Below are 18097 nucleotides of genomic sequence, written 5' to 3' on the forward strand. Positions count from 1 at the left end.
CTCAATTGTTGCCATATGTTTTAAATATACTTGATGTGAGTAGAAATGTGTTAACTTGTTGCGCGTTTTGCATTCTTTGCGGATTTTTATTGCCTGTCTCCCCGATTCCTAGTTTGCCTCCGTCAACTTGTACCAGTTTCAAATATAGCGAAACGACGTTTTCATGAGACTATCATATAGCATGGAAAACATTTGACATTAGGAATGGGTGAATGAGTTTAGTTTTACGCCGCTCACATTAATATTCCAGCAATATGGCTGTGTTCTGTAAATAATCAAGTCTGGACCAGACAACCCTTTGATCAACAGCCCGAATATCCATCTGCGCAACTGGCATAAGAAGGAATGTGTTCACAAGTCAGCCGGTCTGACCACGGCAGATCCCGTTAGTCGCCTCTTACGACAAGAATGAATTACTGCACATAATCCCAACCTAAACTGGTTTTAAACATAGGAATGCAAGGACCATTTCCTACATGGCTTGACTTGACGAGTCTATCACGAGATATTTGTAGGATGTTGTTTGTACGTCAGGGAAGATTCTGTAGCAATGGACGTTTAACATGCATCACGTCATCGCCATTACAAAGGCATTGCGTGACATAAGGCCGCATGCCTTTGGATACGGTTGGCTGGTTCGTTGGTTAACGCCAGCTATATGGCGGCTGACTGTAATAATCGAGTATGGATCAGACAATCCAGTGATCAACAGCATGAACATAGTTCTCGGCAATTGGGAACCAATGTCATGTGTAAACAATGTCGGCAAGCCATATCACCCGATTACATAGTCGCCTCTAAAATGCATGGTTTACTGCACACCAATTCTCTTCATCGGTTCCTTTGGATATGACTTCGTGTTGGTAGCGCGTCGCTCCTCCCCGCTAACTTATTCACACTCGTTCATCCCACATGCATGCTGGACGAGAGATAAAAGACTCACAGCGCGTGTTAATGGTTGCCGCCCATTGGTGGTGTAACAATGTAACAAATGAGAACAGAGGAACATTTGGTTCTCAGTGACAAATTATATCCAGTGACAAATGGCAAACTTAATACATGGGATGTTTGTTCGTAATATACTGTTAACTGTCTCAAAAACTTTCAAACTCGATAACCGTTATCACACAGTGTCAGGTTAAATAATTTCGTCGCAAAAGTTTTGTCTCGTACGCACGGTACGTCAAAAGCTGATTTTTTTCTGGACTGTAAGCATAATTATATTACCTCATAAGGTCAGCGATGAGTCAGTCTGACAGTCACAACAACCCTTAAAGTTCAGACTGATCCCATGTCCAGAGAGCTTAAGTTTCAACTGCCTGTGATTCGCCTGCCCCATGTGACATCATTAAAGGGACTCAACTGTAATCTATGTGACGTCCAATCTCCCAACAGCAACATGCCTTTCGCCGAGCTCCGTCTACTGAGACGTGTCACGCCACTTCAGGAACATTATCATACTGTTTCAAAATGGAGTTGGATTCCAACTCAGAGAAAAGCAGCTGGCCGCAAATGTAAACAATGATTTGTATCAACACAAATGTGGAAAGGTATTCCACAAGCTGAGGATAGCAACACTTCATTATTATTTTGAATCTGATACTCTTGTTTTTCTATCATCGTCACTCTGCTCAGTTTCCGTTTGATGAAACTTCCCTCAGTATACAATAAGACGGAAGGTCATATTTGGTTTTAAAGAATGAAAACAGTACTTACCAAACGTTCGAGTATCTTTATTTACCGGTACGTGATGCCCAAATGGACGCACTTTGTCACTGAACTTAACTGTCACAAATTGCCAGGGAACTGTCATTATCTTGCACAATTAGCACACGATAACATATATCAACCAAGTCAGGGGTCCGGATCAAACGATCCGGTTACTCGCCTCTTACGACAAGCATGGATTGTTGAAGATCAGCTGTTGCCACCTGATGTTGTTGATTACTTGTTGCCATTACCTACTACCAGTGGTCCCATGGAATGCATTTTGACAGTGCTTTGCTGTCTACCCCCAGTGTGATTTGTTTCAGTGGACAATCGAGATCGATGGTTCTTTGGCGTCGATATTTAAGATATAAATGAAATACAATGAACCACAATCGAGGTAAACATCCATACACACACATACTTCTACATCTACACACACACACACACACACACACACACGCACACACATACACAGACACATGCATGTGTGTATGTATGTGTGTGTGTGTGTGTGTGCATGTATGTATATGTATGTATGTATACGGAGAGAGAGAGAAGGTGGGGGGGGTTGTAGGAGATAGAGAGCTATTTCAATGTACGACATTCAAAGTAAATTTAAACTTACGTGGTATTTTTGGTGGTACTTAAAAGTACATTGATGACTCACTTCAATTGCATTCGCCAACGGCTGGGGGAATGGTATAAATCCAGCTAGGGTCCATTCAGATAGCAAATGAACCGTCCCCATGGCCCCTAGTATCGTGATATTCCTTCAGTTACTGGTGATCTATAGCCCGGTGTCCGTAATAGATATTTAATGTTAAAGTTGAATCCTAGTTTTAATTCTCTTTCTGTGATTACCTAGTCTTCCCACTGTCATTTGTCCACATATGTTATGTAACTTTATCATTACCAATAAATGAAATGTTTCAGTCATGATATGGCTGAAATATTGCCTGGCTATAATTTGAACTTACTCGCTCACTATTGAATCCATTCTCACACTGTTTGTTGCCGTGGTGTTAGGCGATAATTGTTGTTTGAAGCGGCGGTATCGTCTTTCTACTTGGGACAATAACAGGCCACACAATTTACCAAAATCATTGCTAATTAGCGGCGAAAGACCGTCGTGTATGAGATGAGATAAAACACTGACTTACCTCGGAATAAACGGTGCGATCTGAGAGACTTCCTTCCCACATATGCAGGATCAAAGCACCCATGTTGCTCTTTGCATCACGCTGTCACAAACGCTCAACAAAAGATGTGTGTAATTGGGTTCATGGCATTTGTTTCCACTGTGTTAGATAATTTATCACCATTGCTAACAATCTCCTTAACATTCTTCTGAAAACTGTGGCTAAACATCACCATGTTCATTAAAAAATATCTTGACATAGAAATACAACAACTCATTAGGCACAGAACCGCACCCAGGCCTGTCACTGTCAGTATTAGTGATTTTATTAACAAGCGTGTCTTATAATTCCTACTGTTCCCCTCAGATCAATAATGTCAATACAGGAATTAAGTCACGGTGTCGAGACACTGTCCCTGATCATGACATAGTGTCACGCGGCGGAATCATTCTGATGTCATGATTTAGATGCTGTTATGAATTAAGCGAATCAAGCTAATTAAAGCACATTTCTCTACTTCTTTACAACTGCTATACAACAATAATTTCCAAAGTGTGACGTATTGGTATCAGTGCCGCATGCGAGGCTTCCCATAGACAAGCAGTACAATTATATACTATTAAACGCCTTTCTTACAATGCATGCGACGTTTTCATACAGACACTGACGCCGTTGTCGGGCACATCAAAGTTCACCCGACCACTACATCATTTGGAACAGTACAACTGTATTCGAAGATGCGTCTCTTATGTTGTAGTAAATAGGTCGTGTATCCACCTACATCTGACTGCCAAAGATGTTATCCATAAAGATGATACTGTACTTTTACTGTACTTTCTTCTTCGTAAAAGATATATTGATGTCTACGTAGGTTTTACCTAGTTAATTATATCCAACGTGTGACTCACAACGCTATAACATTCATACTACACAGGATAACACTTAGTCTATCACATGTGGAGATGTAGAGTGACTTATACTCTACGTTGTTTAAGGTACGTGTCATGTAGGAGTTTGTCATATGCCCTACAACGTGAGTTAGTTATATACCCTATAACGTGAGTTCATTATATACCTTACAACGTGAGTTAGTTCTTAACACTTGTATAGAATTATCTTTAAAGGGGATAAAGGATGTGAGCAGGAAGCCGTTGTTAGTAATTTTGGAAACGTAATCATTTTGACTAAAAACAATGTAAGACTTGGTTAGTGTTATTTTAATAACTCATTCAAGCTCTGTAAAATGTACTAGTGGCATTCGTTTGCATACGTTATCTTTAAAGTATAAGATGTATGGAGTGCTTTCCTCACCAGGTAAATTGAAACTCTGTTTATCTCCTAGATCACCAAGTGGAGCTTACCATTATTTGTAAAACTGTTAGAAAATAGTTTCCAATTGCCGTGATAAAAGGTGTTGGAAATCCCAACAGAACCGGCGAAAATATACCACAATGACAAATCTAAGATATTCAATATTTTTATTTTCAGCCAACAAAGGCAAAAATATACAGATTCAAAAGAGAAGTTTCATGTACGATACAAACGAGTCAAATCTACAGTAATGGGTGACAATATAATGTCAACTTACCAAAGTCTTGATATGAGAGTGAGAAACCGTTATACAGAATATGACACAGCGAACGGTCAGGCAGCAGTTATGTAGGTCAAGCATTGACGGAGACAGTCATGTACTCCAGTAAATATGTGTATCCATGTATTTCCGTGTCGGCAACACGGCAGCTAACCTTTATATATACATTCAGTCATTTCCTGAAAGTTCGAGCACATATGGCCACCGCCACTAAGGTAGAATGCTCTAGCATAGTCTTCCGGAAGTATCACAAATAATCAAAACATAAAGGAAAACGGGAGGTAACTCTAAAAATCTACCTTAAAGACCTGCCAAAAACCACTAATGGCGCTAAACATTTATGATACGAAATGGGACACATAACAATTATCGTTTAATTAGTAATACACTTTACAAAAAATACACTCCCGTAACACTCTCCTGCTTAAGTGAAAAAAATAGTTCCACAGAAACTTTCTGTTACAAGCATATCAAGCAAGCTAGCAGTCATGAAAACATTACATGTACTAATATGAATAACATGAGAAACATCTTGCTGAATTACAATGATATAATGCAGAAACATACATACAACATCATATCATCAAGTCATAGTACATTTACAGCTACATTATATATATATATATATATATATATATATATATATATATATATATATATATATATATATATATATATATATATACACACACACACACATATATATATATGTGTGTGTGTGTGTGTGTGTGTGTGTGTGTGTGTGTGTGTGTGTGTGTGTGTGTGTGTGTGTGTGTCAGAGTGACTATTTCTAGGGCATGCTGTAAGTACTCACATACAAGGCAGAGTGATTAGGGCTATAACATTTATATATGACATTGTGATAATACCAGTGCATGCTATAATCATACATCTATTGGACAGAGTGATAAATCTAGTAAATACCATAACATTTGCATATGCCAGAAGGATACTTCTAGTGCATGTTATAGTTATATATGTATATGACAAAGTGATAATTCCAGCGAATGCCACAACATTTACATATGGCAGAGTGATATTTCTTACTCAATGTTTTTCTTATATACACGGCAGACAGATATTACTAGAAAATGCCATAACCTCTATATAAAGCAGAATCATAATTCTAGTGCATGCTATAACTATATATGTCTCAGAGAGATAATTCTAGTAAGTACCATAACACTTACACAAGGCACAGAGACAATTCAATTGCATGCTCGAACGCTGGGTGATCACTGATGACACGAGTATGCCAGAAATAATCAGCCAAATTGTATGCAAGTTTGTCCAGGTTGAATTGGGGGATGGTAGTTGACACTTTATGCACCGTCAGTGATTTTCTATTATGTTCGTGCAAATGCCGCTCTCTGGATCTGAAAGAAGCATAGGTCACACGTCACATAAAACCAAAAATAGTCATAATGCCACACTTATGTCCAAATTTCTTTACTTAAAAAATTTCAAAGGAAATACTGACCAATAAAATGTTTGGAGTTATTCAAAGTGTCATAGACGTCAAACTGGGATTAACAGCTTGTCAACAACAAATGAAGACGGGCAATACATTGGTGAATAATGAAATCAGTCAAGTTTAACACAGAATGAGAAGTACCAAAATAATAGATGTTTTGGAAATATTCGTGTAAAACATGCAGTGGTGATCTTCATATGAAACATGCAGTTTTGCCCAAAGCTTAGCATGTGATTTTCAAAACTAGGTTTGGTAAGAGATATGCAGGGAAGTGTAGCAGCAGCATGGGATCACAGAACGCATAGAAGTACATGATCTTCACCCGAAAGCTCAGTGGAACATGATCTTCAAGCTAGATATGCAGTAGTGATCTTCATATAAAACATGCAGTTGTACCCAAAGCTTAGCATGTGATATTCAAAAATCATTTTGGTACGAGATATACACATCAGCATCGCAGCTGTATGGGATCACAGGACGCATAGAGGTACATGATCTTCACACATATGTACGTACGTACGTACGTATGTATCTAACAATATATAATCATCGCCAGTCTTGGAGTAAAATGTGACCGTGTAAATGAATCGCTGGAATCTTTAATGACCCCAGGCGTTCGCAAATTGGATAAAAACATTGGCACAAACACGGCAGTACAAGATCATCTGTGACGTGACGTAGGCCGTTTATTTTACTTCTGTTTGTGCGTCTCTCTCTCTCTCTCTCTCTCTCTCTCTCTCTCTCTCTCTCTCTCTTTCTATCTCTCTCTCTTTCAGTTTGTGTGTGTGCATTCATGCATGCGTACACTCATGTATGTACGTATGTATCTGTTATGGATGAAGGCAGTGATGAAGTGTCGGATGTGTGAGTGTGATTATCCCATTCGATACAGGAAATTCCTGCATGTTTTTATGCCAAAATATTCTTTGATGCATCTTAACTGGTGTTTAGAGCACAGGATTCTGAATATTGATGCAGTTACTTTCAGTATCACTTCTTAGCGGGATATTGATAACTTGTTATGAGGAAAACATGTCAAGCCCTAACATCGTTCTTAGCAATATCAGGACGAAACTCGTGATTTGTTTGGGGGCTTTTTTCCGCGTTTGTTGTTGAAAGCCGTTATTTGTCAGCTACATGAAGTGAGGAGCATGGGTTCCTAAAGATCGATTCTAACCTAGATCTTCATGGGTGTACAAAATGATGGTCATACCAGGAGATCTCACATATATGGCTTGTTTGTTTTTGTTTTGTTGTTTTGTTGTTTTTGTTTTTTGTTTGTTTCTATAGTGTGTTTGAGAGTGTGTGTGTACGTGTGTGTGTTGTGTGAGTGCGTGTTTGTGTGAGTGTGTCTGATTGAGTGCGTGTGTTGTTTTAAAGTCGCGCTCAGCAATCTTCCTGCTTCATGACGACAGTCTGTAAATACACGAGTCTGAACCAGGCTATCCAGTGAACAAAATCATGCGCACCTACCTACACAACTGGAATACACAGACTAGATCCAACCAAGTCATCGAGTCTGACCTCCCGCTCCAGTTGACCGCTACAGTGATTTGGAATGATTATAATGAATCATATGTTTTGTTTTAGAATAACTATATTTCATTCCTGTTTCATTGTTCAAATGCAGCTTCATTTCTCAGCAAATATAGCTGATCTCACCCATATAATATTCCGTCACTTGGTTTTATATCCATTCTCTAACAGTCGATTATGCATGCTCTGTCGGCAACACACCTACAATTAACATCAGTTATCGACAAATAGTTCGGTCGAAGGGAGGTAACTCTGTGAGGGTTATCTCGACATTTGCAATTCTCTCAGTCTGAGATAAAAATACGAAGATAGTGTCTCAGACAAAAATGCACTCCTTGTTAAAACATAATACAATCAATTCACATAAATGTTCCAATGTTATTTACAATTCATACGCGAATAGAAGCGTTATATTTACCTGGTGAGATACTGAATCAGTTTGAGACACATGTTTCCTAACCTGATAACGGCGAGGTGGAGAGGCAATGTACTGCATATGTATTATTCTTAAAGAAATCAAAGTATGGTCGTATTCGTGAGGAGCTGAAAGCCAGAGTTTAAAAACAGGAGAAAGTGCGTGTAGTAAATAGACTTATATGCACGTGTGGTATTCATATACAGATCCTATTTACCATCAAACAAGAAGAATGTTTACTTCAAAAGGATAAAATGAGAAAAGTTATGTGAAGGATATAAAGTGAAAGGTTATCAAATTTATGCAGCATTATATGCAAATATTTAATCTTAGTAAAAACATTAATCTTATAGGTTTCAATTTATTAAAAATCAAATTAATGCATTGTATTAACATATATAGTTACTGAATGCATACCTCGGTGGAGAGTTTTGGATCGAATATATATTATATGTACAGGAATCTCTTACCACATCACGTGGTCCCGCCGCGAGACTGTAGTAAAACTGGCAGACATTTATATTAACATAATATGCAGTGTCATAAAAAATCCAGTTTGTACATCCATTGTCAGTACACAAGGTAACATACAATTCGATTATGATAAAACTCGGATGTTACCCGGAAGTGACATATTCAACAAGGAAGTCGAACCTGCAGGTGGGTGCGTCGTCATGTCTCAAAACATCCCGGTTAAACCTCTAGTGATGTAGTTCCAGTCAAAATATGAGACATACGTAGATTGTAGATAGTAAGTGATCTACTTAGGTCAGAATTAAAGCTTATATAGCCGAGCGTCAATCAAACAGGTAATCCTATCACTGTCTATCCCACTTGAGACGCCATTCCCGTAGTACATGTTGCAAAATCTGTGTACTTTAACTTTTAAAAGGCCAGATGAGATCTATTTGACTTTGTGCAGTTAAACATGGAGTAGATTGGAGCGTAATTTACAAGGAGTAACCTAAGACCTGTAGTTGTGACATGAATGATTCAGTATGGTCGCTATGGGTGCTTTTAGGGGGCGTAAACAAAGCCACGCGACAGGTAGGACAGGGTATTTTTAGATCAACAATGCATGTCACGATAACCTAAAGACCCTGTGATTGCGCAGTGGAGTACGTAGGTCGGAGTTGTGGCTGGGAAGACAGCACACTGTGTGAGGGGTATACGGGTGGAGTACTAGTGTATGCTGGAAGATTCGTTTGATGCGATGTGTTTAGTGACAGATGGTACGTGTGGATGATATGGGTGAATTTGATTATCATAAATGATTGATAGCAGAAGGTTCATAAGAAACGGTTAGGATTAATAAAATAGGTATACGGGTGTAGTACACTGGGAACAGTGTATGCTACTAGATATTCTGCTATCAATCATTTATAATAATCAAATCCACCCATATCATCCACGCGTACCATCTGTCACTAAACACTTATCGTATCAAACGAATCTTCCAATATACACTAGTACTCTACCTGTATACCCCCACACATTGTGCTGTCCACATGCTGGGGTGGTAAATGATAGTGTATGCCAGTGGATATCAAAACGTGGAGATTGGTGGTAAGAAGAAGTGTACATACAGGGACTTGGGGGATGCGGGTGGGGATTGATAGTATATGCTAGTAGATATCAGAAAGTGTGGGAGATAGCCGTAGTGTGTATCAAATGGCATACATACATAGATGAGTGGGGTGTATAGTGCATGCTAGTGGATATCACACAGGGTAGAAGATTGGGTTAAGGTGTAACAAATGGTGTATATACAGAGGTGAGTGGGGATGGATAATGCGTGCCTATCTTGTGAGGTGTAATCGATGGACTACAGACAAATATTTTATGTGTTTCAGAATGGACGCCTTCCCCAAGTGCTCTGTCTGCCAGGAGCAGTTTACATTGAAAGGTTCCACCCCTTACCTACTGCCCTGTCTTCACACTGTGTGTGAAACATGTGTGACATCTGCAGCTGGTGGTATCATATCATGTTCTACATGTCAGAGGGAGGTCAACCTCACAGACACAACCCTCCACAAGGATGGAGTGAGACAGAAGGAAATATGCCATCTGACAGCCAAATATCGCCCCACAGAGCTTCTCTGTACACATGAAGATGACGGCAACCAGGCTGTGTGTTGGTGTCAGGAGTGCGAATACTGCCAGAACTGGCACGACAGTTTTAAAGCTACTAGACGACATGTTGTGGTAACCTTGACGGATACAATACCGAGAAGAATGTATGCTGAATCAGTTTGTAAACTACACAATCGTTATCCCCTTGAGTATTTTGACAAAAACTGCAACAGTTTACTCTGTGCTGAATGCAAGCTTGGAGAGCATGCTGATCACGACGTTGCAGATTTAAATGTGGCTGCTGGTGCTGCCAAAGGACGGATAGAAGAACATGAGAAGAACGTGTCTGCATATCGTATTTCCCACCAAGCATACCTGGAGAGTATCAGCAAAGCCATAAATGACACAAAGAAGACAAGCAGGGATATGAAGCAGGCCATTCGCCACACTTTCCATTCACTGCGGACACAACTCGATCAAAGAGAGAGAGAGCTGACCATCGATCTGGAGAATCTGGAGAATCAGAAGAAGCAGGAACTATCAAATCTACACAGCGAGCAAGTCACCTCTGACGATGAAAGTGAACGATACAAGTGTACCTCAGACTACATCGAGACAGTACTCAGATATGCTTCAAACTGGGACTTTCTGACACTGGAGAGTTCAATACAAGACGCAACGGAGATGTACCTCACATCACTACCAACAGACTCGTACGACGCACCTGCAACTACTTTCAACACGAGTGGATTGGATAAACTGAAATCCGACATTTCGGAATTCGGGTCTATCAGTGCAAATGGCTCAGACCAAGGTTCTTACTTGCTCTCTCTCTCTCACACATATACACGCACATAGATAGATAGATAGACAGACAGACAGACAGACAGACAGACAGATAGATATGTAATGGTTATTTGTTATTTTACAGACAACGGAACACAGACAGATGGTAGTGGTAGTCATCTAACTGATGCTGAGAGCAAACAAGAGGGGGTAAGTACTTTATTATGAACAAACATGCCTATATGTCTCGTTCCTTTCTTAGTATTCAAAATATAAAGTCAAATATAAAGTAATGGGTCACAAATATATTATTAACTCACCAAAGTCCTGGTTTAAGAGTGAGAAACAATTATACTGAGCGTTAGGCAGCAGTTATGTAGGTCAAGTACAGACAAAGAGGCAGGTAGTTTAGTGTACTCCAGATAATCGGTGTGTGCCAGTGTGTCAACACAGCAATTAGCCTATATATACACAGTCACTGAGTCTTGAATATTCTAGCTCAATTCGACCGTCGCCGTCAACTTAGAAATTTCTCGGCCTCGTGTTTACCTCTGTCAAAACATTCACAAAGAGAACTACCTTAATGTCCTGCCGCTAAAATAATAGCACTGAACACTTATGTACCAATTGTGACCCATCATGAATATCACTTAATAAGAAGTACAATTTACAGAAAATACACTCTCGTAACAATGTATATCCTTTTGCTACAACCCGGAGAGGCTCTCAGGTTCTGTTTGTATTCATCCGTATTTTCGGTTTCATCATCCAGATATAAACATATTCAGGCTAATACAGACCCATCAATCCTCAAAAGACAACTTCACTCCGTTCAAACGTTGCTTCGTTTATCTGGTTAGATCATCAATATTCATCAGTCAAAGACCATTCTCTACTAGTAACTTTCTGCATACTTTGGTTGTTGGGCTAGTGACAAAAACAGGCCTGGTAGATACCAAAGGCTACACATGGTTCTATAGCTTACTGTGTTACCAGCACAACAGTTGGATGGCGAGAGTTGGTTAGTTTTTGAAAGGCATTTAGAAATTGGACGAACAGGAATACATGTCACGTTCAGAGAATAACAACTTCTTTTTTATTCTTACACGAAGTTTCAAAGCTAATCCTTGTTCCTTCATGAAATGAATAGCAAGTTGAACTGCAGCTGGCCAGTAAAAGCCACTTCGGAAATTAAAATAGATTGAGGTTTGTGTTTATAGATGTTTTGGTGTATTCAAAAGAGCCGTACCCAGATCTTTGAACAAACTTTCACGATTAAAATCAAATTTTGTTTTGGCACGTCTTCTTTCTGTGATTAAGAGGCGACTAGCGAGATCAAGCTCCCCGAATTGGTTGGCATATGTCATCGTATTCCAGTTGCATTGGTCTATGCTCATGATGTTGATCACTGAATTGTCTGGTCCTGTCTCGATTACTTATAACTGTCTCCATACAGCTGAAATGTTGCTGAGTAGGGTGTAAAACTAAACTCACTCACTCATCCCTATGCTACTGTGCCATTATACACCGTAGAACAAAAGAAACGCATCACTGTTTAGCTGGAATATTTCGAGATGCGTCGAGTCATTAAACAACAAACCACCTGACCACTCATGAACATGCTGTATAGATACTGGAATGGTACTGGGTTTACAGACATACCTCCCATGATTTTAAGAATCCACGTTGTGCTAGGTTTGTAAATCTATCTTTGTTTCTTGAACTTGGTCCGAGGTATGTTCTGTTATGACAGATTATTTGACAGTAAGTAAAGCAAAACTTTTGATAGCAGACTTTTGAAATGTGTAGTATCTGCTTTCGATTTTTTAACAAAGATTCGTTGAGACTGTTGATCACAGTTCATATTTCCTGATGCCATTTATACGATATAGGAACGAGTATTCACGGTTGGTTGGTTTGATAACTGATACATATGCTGGGGTTTATCAACAAATAGTACTGATAGTTTGCACTGAATATATGGTACGTGCAAAATGGTCTACAAAGTTATACTTGAGCAGCTTAGCCGGATTTCGCGTTTACACCCTTACGCAAAATGGCATTCTCCCAACAATCCAACATATCGTCAGTGCATAGTGATTCAGATGACAGAAACACATATACATGTGAGTGAGTGAGTTTTTGCACAGCTTGTAGCAATATTCAAGCAACATAACAGCAGGGAACACCAGAATTGGGCTTCGCACATTCTTCCCATGTTGGAATCAATCCCGGATCTTCAACATAACGAACCAACGCTTTAATCTCTACCCTACCCCACCGCCCCATTACGTTGAGGAGATATTGTGTGTTTTCCTTAATTAAGGTGTATCTCAGATCGAGTGACATATACCTTCAGGGATTATGCTACACATTGACTTACGAACCGTCGTACTTATCGAATACGTCATTACTTGTCGGCTGTCGTTTTTAAACAATTAACGAAAAATATATAACGTACATGTAATAGTTATATAGCTTGTAATAGTTGGCATTTAGCATATAAAGTTGAACATGGATCACTGGTATCAAATTTCATTATTCAAATATCTTATTCACCAGACAGGATTAACTTAGACTGTTCCTCATTTCACAGACCGAGTGAACATGACTTCAAGGCATATCGCATGAAGTTACATGTTTTAGTTACATGTACAACCCTCCCCAGTGGGGGATGTCTTAAAATAACCGTTTTCAGGGAGATAGCAGCACTTCCGTTAATGGCATACACAAATTGGGTTCCTTACTGTCTGATGCTATGAGGGATGACGTCTTTGGTGTTGAATTCTTTGTCTGTGGAGTAAGATAGTCAATAAGCACTGTATCGCATTTTCAAAATATGAAAGGTTTGCCCTCATGTTTCAAAGTGGGCTTGAACGTTATTGTTGTGGCCAACGACAACATCTTGAGTATTAATCAATGATGTCCTCGTCTACATGTTGATAAAAATCGTCTCACATGGCGCCCTTACTTCACGTCAAAAACAGTTGAGGACGTGTAAGCGTGTGTTTGCTAGAAAAGCCTAAGCATGTCATATGTTCATATGAAGATCCGAGTTCAATTCAGTCTTTAGCAGCACATGCTTGTCGTACAAAGGCGATGGACTAGTGGTATAGGGTGGTCAGGTTCCCGGACTAGGATGATGCTCATGATGTTGATCACTGGATTATCTGGTCCAAACTCGATTATGTACAGACCACCGCCATGTTGCTGGAAGATTGCTGAGTGCGGCATTAAACAACAATGAACCAGTTCAAGCATATTCAGTTGAAACTCACCCACATCTTGCTGACTTTTATTAAGAACAAGAAACAGAGGTATTACATCATCTGGTAGTAAATGAGACCTACAATTAGACAGAAACACAAACCGTGATTTTGCTCACAGACGACTGGAGGATCATGCTACCAGCAAACGGAGGGTCTATCTGACCCTCGATACTGTCTTTTTTCTACACGGATTATAAGTTTACTGGCTCTGTTTCGTTCAAAAGTGGTTTCACTTTTACCACCGGCCCGACACAGAAACTTTGCTAAATTATCTTTAACATTAAGAACAAAGTCTTAGCTTTGAAGAAGTAGGTAGGTGGAATTAAGTTACCTGTTGATACTGTGTGTGTCGAACATTCGGATGTAAAAATATCGTCAAACAACTACTTTGGTAGTCTTATTGTTTTCTAAATCGTATAAGAAGAGTTTAGAATACAAACAATGATAGTTTTATCCTGATATGAAGTTGATACACATGTGTTTTCAGGCGGCAAGTGTCTATTTCTGACTACAGAGAGCAAACCAGCTCAACTAACAGTTTTTGACAAAATGTTTCATGGAGTGTTTATTTCATTGTCAGTCAGTGTAAAATTGAATGGAAAACATTTAGAATACCCATATACACATTTTCACAGCATTATAATATCTATTCATATGACAATTATGACACAAATTCACACACAGACGAAAATGTCAACCGATATTCAGTGCGCTGTTTCTAAACATTGAAACGACGTTCATAAAAAAATGTCTAATTTGTTATTTGTAGTCGTGAAATTTGTTAAACTGTAAACAAAAGGTATATTTCCAGGTCCTCAACTAGAACTGGACGCTGCTCGAGCCAACACAGACTGGTGCCTCGTAACTACAGACGGTCAGCTGGTCGCCGCCCACCACACAACCACAGACACAGCGGCAGGCTACGGGAATATCGGGGTACATGTGCCTCCACCTCCATCACCCTTCCTTCATCCCCCTGTACTGTCACCCCTGCCCCACACACCCCACAGTACTGGGAGACACACTCTAGAGTGGGTGTGGTGAGAAGAGGGTGCTGGTGGCTTGTCCTGGAGGTGGGTGTGGTGGAGGAGAGTCAGGTGGACAGTGAGATGTATGTTTGTCTACAGCGCCGCTCCTGGTGTGTCAGTGTAGAAAGTGACATACTGGGGGATGGGGGGTGGGGGCAGGGGGGTCTCTGTACTAGGGTGTGGCAGCAGGGGGAGAAGGGGAAGTGTTACAGTAACACAATGTCTGACACACCCGGTACACAGGCCACCCTCCACTATGGCGTTGTGCTGGATGTGGGGAGGGGGAGACTCGCCTTCATCGACCTGGACAGAGAGGTTATTTTATCCAGGTGGATGTTGAGTGGAGGGAGTCTCTTCTTCCCGTGTTTGCTGCTGGGTTACCAGGTGACCACACAGTCAACATGAAGGTGATATGTGGAGCAGATATCACCATGACTGACACCAAGAAGTCACTTATCTATCACACCTTGAATTAGACAATAAACTAAACATGACATTGTGTAAACATGTGAGTGTGATTTACTTATTTAACTTGACTGGATTTTCTACTTGACTGGATTCTGTGGGATATTACAAACATTTTGCATCCACATATGACTATTGTTATGATTATTATTCTCCAGTAGTTGACCAGTTTATCACACATTTCATACATGTCTGGGAATTGTTTCAACAAGTAATTGACTCCACAAATTCATCAAAAGTTATTTCAAATCATGAATACGTTACAATATTTTATGTTTTAAGTCCAATTCTAAAATGTCGTGTAGATCAATTGTTTGGTTTAACCTTTCATGCCGCACTCAGGGGTATTTCAGATCTACGTCGGCGGTCTGTAAATAAACAAGAAGCTGTTTGGGGGAGCTTTAACTTTTGTTTAGGCAAGGCTGACAAGATAACAAAAACACTGTTTCACTGTTGTTTGTGATCATGCCAATAAGAAGTTTGATAAGTTCAAGGCACTAAAAGTGCAAGGTCGCCAGTAAATTTGTTTATTTCAACACGGTGTGGTACATTGCTGCTGTTGATTTTTTTCTTGGATGATGCATATGGATGCTACGTTTGTATGGTTTTGATAAAACAGACAATTTTAATATTTCTTTAATTTGAAATTGTATAACATTAAAACATTAATTGTAAAACACATATTACATTGTAGGTGTTAGAATTACAGTGCTAAAGCCTTTTTCTGAATTATTACATTGATATTAATGGTATCATTTCATGTTTATGCTTTATTTGTGAACTGCAAGTCAAGTTATAACCTCTGTAACAGGGAGAAGTCAATGTAAATGTGGCATTACTGATCAAGTCATATGGATACTACCTGACTACCTGTGTTATTCAAACATTATGTGTGCTTTATATAATCACATTTAGAATGAAGCATTTATTTTCCATGTAAGTTTTTCATCAGACACGAATGTGTTCACTTCACAGTATCTGATAATAAAAGCTCGAGGTAAACACAGTTTATTGTGCTTCAACAGAACACATATGCTTCTTTAATTTAACAAATATTGAACTGGCTTATCATGATATGGAGCGATTAAATCTGAAGTATATAAACATTCTCACCTCCGTAACAGTAGGTTGTACACATACCCTGAGTCAGGCACCTAATCGTCAGCAAAAACAAAACAGTACCAGAATTTGTACTTTACTAGGAAAGTGCAATTCCAAAATTAATATGACATACGTTACATTTGACCTGTTTCTAAATGGCATTGTGTAATCACAGTTCTCAGCCATGGAAATTTACCGCTGTTGATCCATGATCTGAAAAAGAGTGCTGTGATACGTAATGAAAGATATAGTCCACCTTCGGTCCACCACCCTCCATGTCCGACTTACTGCCTCGGTATTAGTTCTGTATCACGCTTGGGAACTGATTACATGTGTCAGCCAAGTTCAGCAAGTATGACCACCTGATCCACAGTCACATTTTATGGCAAGCATAGAAACTTTGGTTCTCGTTTGATAGTAGGAAATGAGTGAGTGAGTTCACGATTCAGCGAGTCTGACCACGGCAGATCCCGTTAGTCGCCTCTTACGACAAGAATGAATTACTGCACATAATCCCAACCTAAACTGGTTTTAAACATAGGAATGCAAGGGCCATTTTCTGCATGGCTTGGCTTGACGAGTCTATCACGAGATATTTGTAGGATGCTGTTTGTACGTCAGGGAAGATTCTGTAGCAATAGACGTTTAAAATGCATCGCGTCATCACTATTACAGAGGTATGACGTGACATAAGGCCGCATGTCTTTGGATACGGTTGGTTGGTTCGTTGGTTACCGCCAGCTATATGGCGGCTGACTGTAAATAATCGAGTCTGGACCCGACAATCCAGTGATCAACAGCATGAACATAGCGTTAGACATTCCGGATACGATGACATGTGTCAACAAAATCGGCAAGCCTCATCACCTGATCCCATTAGTCGCCTCTAAAACTGCACGGTTTACTGGACACCAATTCTCACCCAGATCTTCATGCGTCCCTTTGGATATGACTTCGTGTTGATCGCGCGTGGCTACACCCCACGGACTTATGCACACTCGTCCATCCCACATGCATGCTGGGCGTGAGATAAAAGACTCACAGAGCGCGTTAATGGCTGCCACCCATTGGTGGTGTATCGGCAATGTAACAAATGAGAACAGAGGAACATTTGGTTCTTAGTAACAAATTATATCCAGTGACAAATGGAAAACTTAATACATGGGGTGTTTGTTTGTAATATATTGTAATAGTTATCTCAAATAACACTCAAACACAGTAACCGCCATTGCACTGTGTCAGGTTAAATTATTCGTCGCAAAAGCGTTGTCTCAAGCACAATACGTAAAAAAGTTTATTTTTTCTGGAATGTGTGCATAATTATATTACGTCATAAGGTCAATGATTAGTCAGTTTGACAGTCACAACAACTCTTAAAGTACAAACTGATCCCATGCTCAGAGAGCTTACGTTTCAGCTGTCTGTGATTCGCCTGCTCCACCATGTGACATCATTAAAGGGCCTCAACTGTAATCTATGTGACCCAATCTCCCGAGAGCGACATGCCTTT

At 39.7% G+C, this 18097-nt stretch overlaps 1 protein-coding gene across 2 annotated transcripts; it reads left to right on the forward strand.

The window, feature by feature from the left end:
- Positions 1 to 8484: 8484 nt before the first annotated feature.
- On the forward strand, positions 8485 to 16488 carry LOC137269850 (E3 ubiquitin-protein ligase TRIM33-like). 2 transcript variants are annotated; one of them, XM_067803692.1, is made up of 4 exons: positions 8485 to 8525; positions 9719 to 10752; positions 10870 to 10934; positions 14805 to 16488. In XM_067803692.1, exons 2-4 carry the CDS (start codon positions 9720 to 9722, stop codon positions 14814 to 14816), a joined length of 1110 nt encoding a protein of 369 aa, XP_067659793.1. In that variant the 5' UTR covers positions 8485 to 8525; position 9719; the 3' UTR covers positions 14817 to 16488. The 2 variants fall into 2 exon arrangements, with proteins under 2 accessions (XP_067659793.1, XP_067659792.1); XM_067803691.1 differs by lacking the exon at positions 8485 to 8525 and adding an exon at positions 8970 to 9431.
- The last annotated feature ends 1609 nt before the right edge of the window (positions 16489 to 18097 follow it).

This window comes from Haliotis asinina, unplaced genomic scaffold, assembly GCF_037392515.1.
Source record: "Haliotis asinina isolate JCU_RB_2024 unplaced genomic scaffold, JCU_Hal_asi_v2 scaffold_17, whole genome shotgun sequence".
Classification (NCBI taxonomy): domain Eukaryota; kingdom Metazoa; phylum Mollusca; class Gastropoda; order Lepetellida; family Haliotidae; genus Haliotis; species Haliotis asinina.

Bases quoted from the DNA above. Each gene is read 5' to 3' on its own strand.
- LOC137269850 (XM_067803692.1), top strand. From the start codon at position 9,720: ATGGACGCCTTCCCCAAGTGCTCTGTCTGCCAGGAGCAGTTTACATTG. The intron at 10,753-10,869 runs GTTCTTACTTGC...GTTATTTTACAG, and splicing joins TGCAAATGGCTCAGACCAAG to ACAACGGAACACAGACAGAT.